This window comes from Mytilus galloprovincialis, chromosome 6, assembly GCF_965363235.1.
Source record: "Mytilus galloprovincialis chromosome 6, xbMytGall1.hap1.1, whole genome shotgun sequence".
NCBI classification, from domain to species: domain Eukaryota; kingdom Metazoa; phylum Mollusca; class Bivalvia; order Mytilida; family Mytilidae; genus Mytilus; species Mytilus galloprovincialis.
The window spans coordinates 15,502,112-15,506,089 of record NC_134843.1 but is presented as its reverse complement, the minus strand read 5'-3'; the positions used below and the strand labels follow the sequence as shown (position 1 = coordinate 15,506,089).

The 3,978-nt window shown below is 32.4% G+C and overlaps 1 protein-coding gene across 1 annotated transcript; it reads right to left on the bottom strand.

Annotated features, from left to right (window-relative positions):
* Positions 1 to 245: 245 nt before the first annotated feature.
* Positions 246 to 3,978, bottom strand: LOC143079044 (uncharacterized). Its single transcript, XM_076254175.1, has 5 exons — positions 3,872 to 3,978; positions 3,032 to 3,448; positions 2,286 to 2,476; positions 1,116 to 1,359; positions 246 to 755 (listed from the first exon to the last, which is right to left on the bottom strand). The coding sequence occupies exons 1-5, from the start codon at positions 3,909 to 3,911 to the stop codon at positions 322 to 324; spliced, it is 1,326 nt and encodes a 441-aa protein (XP_076110290.1). The 5' UTR covers positions 3,912 to 3,978; the 3' UTR covers positions 246 to 321.

Genomic DNA, 3,978 nt, shown 5'->3' with positions numbered 1-3,978 from the left:
GGATAACAACTGTTATTTTCCTGACTTGGTATAGGCATTTTCTTATGTAGAAAATGGTGAATTGAACCTTGTTTAATAGCTAGCTAAACCTCTCACTTGAATGAGTAAACGACTGCTGCCTACGTTTACCAAAAATGGAATAAGTTTCCGCGAAAATAATTTGACTTCATAACTCCATTCTTAATAAATAATAATGCTTTCTAATACGATTCAGATATTTGGTTATTTTGAGATCCAAAACAAACTAAAAAAAATAATCCTTTATCAATCTTACAAAGTGAAACGAAGATATTAAGCTTTCCTTTTTAAGAATATACTGCTTCAGTTTGTAATTGGTGACAAGAGGTATCCCGAAAATGTGGTATAAATGTCATTCGGATCTCCGGACATTGCCGTTGTAGTGTTAACAGCCATATCTAAATGTACAGTGTCGTCGACTGATAGTTCGAGGGTAGCCGAGTTGCTGCCGCCTGCCCATCCATTAGTATGATGACCATACAGTGAGTCAATGTATTGATCTTTATGATAAAGGTCTATTAGTACCTCCGTATTTTTATCAGAGAGAGCATGGTAATGAAAAACGTAGACGCCATGAATTTTAGCTGTAAATACTCCTGTTGCCATATTAAAAACTCCGCCCTGGTTTGTCCATACTCTGTCAAATATCACGTTATTTGTCGCTAATCCAGTTTGGGTGCTATCTACATCTCGGGTAAGTCCAACGGAGAAAGCCGGAACTTGTCTATTGGTGCCCACTGGTATATAAATAAAATTAATTTTCTAATTATTACATTTTCAGATGGGAATATAATCTTTCAAAACACATAAGCACACTTCAATGTACATTGGACAGCGTTGAATGGTAAAATTGAAAAAAAACCATTTGTACAAAATACACAGAAAGAGGTACAGCCAAATTCTTCTGAATTACATTTTTATGCACTAATCATTTCTTGTGTGTCAAAGAATGTAAAATATGACAAACTTAATTATTCAACATCATATTGTAATAATTGACATTAAACCAACACTTGACATTTATAATTTGGCAAGTGCATATTTTCGGATTGATATAAATGATAAAAGTGATCTAGGAGTAAACATTTGCTATTTACCTGATGCAGGTGCACCATGTAGAGCAGGCGAAATTAGAAAAGCCGAAAAGGTCGCATACAATTGTTCATCCGATGCATCTCCATATATTATGACTGTATTTCCGGGTTTTCCATTCACTGAAACTTTATCTCCAGCGTGCAGATCTAAAATTGCACTGTTACCATGATCTGCATACGTACTGGGTGCCTCTCCAAAAGCAGAATTTATGTACTTATCATTATGATACAAGTCCAACCACATTGTCTGTCAAAATGTGTAATAAAAATTAACTGAACTTCACTGACATTATCAACTTCAGACTACAGATTTTGTATATGTTATATTTCTCTTTAATATGTATATGCTTGTGTTTGGGTGTATTTAATAGTTTATCATTATTATTAGTTTTCCTTTTTTTAATTCCTCGTTTATTTGATTGTTTTATGTACGTTTGATTTAAAATGTCTTTCTTGCCTCACAATATACAATAAGATATCAACTGATCTTTTAAAACAAGATCAAAAACGGTCACGCGGTTGTATAAAAAATAATTATCATTTCAAGATTTCATTATAATAGCAAGTTAGCATAAGATCGTATAACGAGAGAATTTTAGTTGTTAACATTACAAATTCATTTACTGGACTTTTTTCAGGTTTTCGTTCCTTCAAGCAAAGATGTTCTAATTTAGGAATTTTTAACTTTTCGCTGCTTTTCAATTTGTATTTGTTTTGGCTTTCCAACTGTTTTATTTTCGATAGCCACTGATGATTTTGATGTAGATACAACTAGGAAATTAGAAGACATATATTTTATTAGTTTCTACAGCAACAATGTACTCAGTTAACATCTTTAGATTATTTACCCGGAAGTGATCTGCGTAACTGACATATTCTTTGTTCGATGTGATTCTGGACACATTGTAGCTTAAGCTGTTCAATTTTTATTCTACAAACTGGAAATAATTTGTTTATTTATAATTTCTAAGAGGAAGTTTACGTCAGTGTTTTATAGACTAAGCGATTATCAGGCATTTCAAATAAGAGAAACCTAGATTTTTTTTTCGGAAAGCCAAAATTTTATTTTTGAGATTATAATCCATAGGTTTTCCAATTTATACACATGAAATTTTAAAATCCTACCTTTTAAGAACGATACAAAAGACTTTTCGTAATATTAAGCAAACAAACCTCTCCAAGTTCCGCAAGCGCATGGTAATGAATCATATAAAGTCCTGGTACTGATGCTGTAAACACTCCCGTATTTGCATCATAGCCATTTCCGACATTGGTAAATATTTTATCATAGATAACACGGTCACCATTTAACGTCATATTGTGTGTTAAAGAAACGCAAAACGCTACTTTGTCTGACGAAGCAGCTGCAAAAAAAAGAAAATACAGTTAGAGACTTACATTGAATTTGTTATCCTAAAAGTTTATCTGTATCAATTAGTAATGAAAAAATAAAACCCACATCTCGGTATCTAGTTCATGCCGTTTAAAATATATAGATAGCAAAATCATATTTCGGCAAAAAGTATTCAAAAAGACTTATATCGTTTTTAGTTAGGAGTAAAATAAAAGCTTGTTTAATTCTTTCGTCCGGCAACAGTAAATATGTTATTTTTGGTTATCGGTGATTTTCAAACCCCGTAAATCGATTAAAAAGACAAAACAAAGCCAACAACAACTGAGAGAAACGGATTAATTATAAAAGGAGCGAAACCAGTAAGTCTCGAGAATGAAACCGTATGCATGGTATCTTTGAGGTGACTTTTTAATCTCTCTCATCGCTTATCGAATACAAGCTGTAATATCTTGGTAACGATTTTGTTTCATCTTCTTTCTGATTATCTCTATTTATTGTTATCAAAAACACATAAAAAACAGTTTTAAGATAATAATTCCATTCATTTATACATTTATTTCTTTACCTGTCGTTTCAGGAACCACCAGTTCGCCACTGAATGTTGTATAAACTTCATCAGCAGCACCATAAATCCAGTTATTGTAATCATCAACGGTCTTCACAAAAATAAGATCCCCCTTTTGTAGTTCTAGGATAACTGTGTTACCTCCATCTGACCAGTCATTAAAGGTATACGCATATACTGATACGATATATTCTTTGTTTTTATAGAGGTCCATCCATATTTCCTCGTCATTCCTGCTAAGGGCGTGGAAATGGAAAGAATAAATACCCGGAGTTTGTACTTGAAACTTTCCGTCACTGGTGAAGACGGCGTTGATCACTGTAATAGTTCTGTCAAATGGTATGATTTCGCCTTTTGTCAAGTGTGAATGTGAGGCAAGACCTTTTGTGAATGCAACAGCATCATTAGCAGAATCAACTGTAATAGAAGCAATAGTATCAAAGTAAACGCTGGTATTTTTAAAGTATTCGTTTTACTTATTTAAACTTTGTTAAAAGGTATTTTCCTAAATTTCACTGTTTATATCAGAAAACTAACATTTGTTATCAATATTTAATAACGTTGGGTCTCTTTGAAAACACGCATAAAAAAATCACACAACTACACACTATTACCGTATAAAAATAAAAGATATGGCAGTTGATGGAATTTGATAAAACCGGTAGTTATTTCAATCATTAAGAGCTTTTAATCCCGCAAAACGTGTCTAAAGGTTAATCAAAAATCGTCTTCCTTGCACTTCGTATATATTTCCAAGTTTAACTACCGGTGGAATTTTAAGAATTTTTGTTTTATTTTCTAGCCAAATTCTTTCATCTTTTAAGGACTATGAAATCTTACCCGTTGCAATACAAACAGCTAAACAAATAACAAACAACATCTTGATCAATAAGTTGTAGCACAAATGCTTGCAATGAGAAATATGACCTTATGTCTTTCTAAATATA

Excerpts from the sequence above, each read along its gene's own strand:
- LOC143079044 (XM_076254175.1), bottom strand. The coding sequence starts at position 3,911 with ATGTTGTTTGTTATTTGTTTAGCTGTTTGTATTGCAACGG. Across the intron at positions 2,477-3,031 it reads GGTGGTTCCTGAAACGACAG|CTGCTTCGTCAGACAAAGTA; the intron begins GTAAAGAAATAA and ends TTTTTTTTGCAG. Across the intron at positions 756-1,115 it reads ACATGGTGCACCTGCATCAG|TGGGCACCAATAGACAAGTT; the intron begins GTAAATAGCAAA and ends TTTATATACCAG.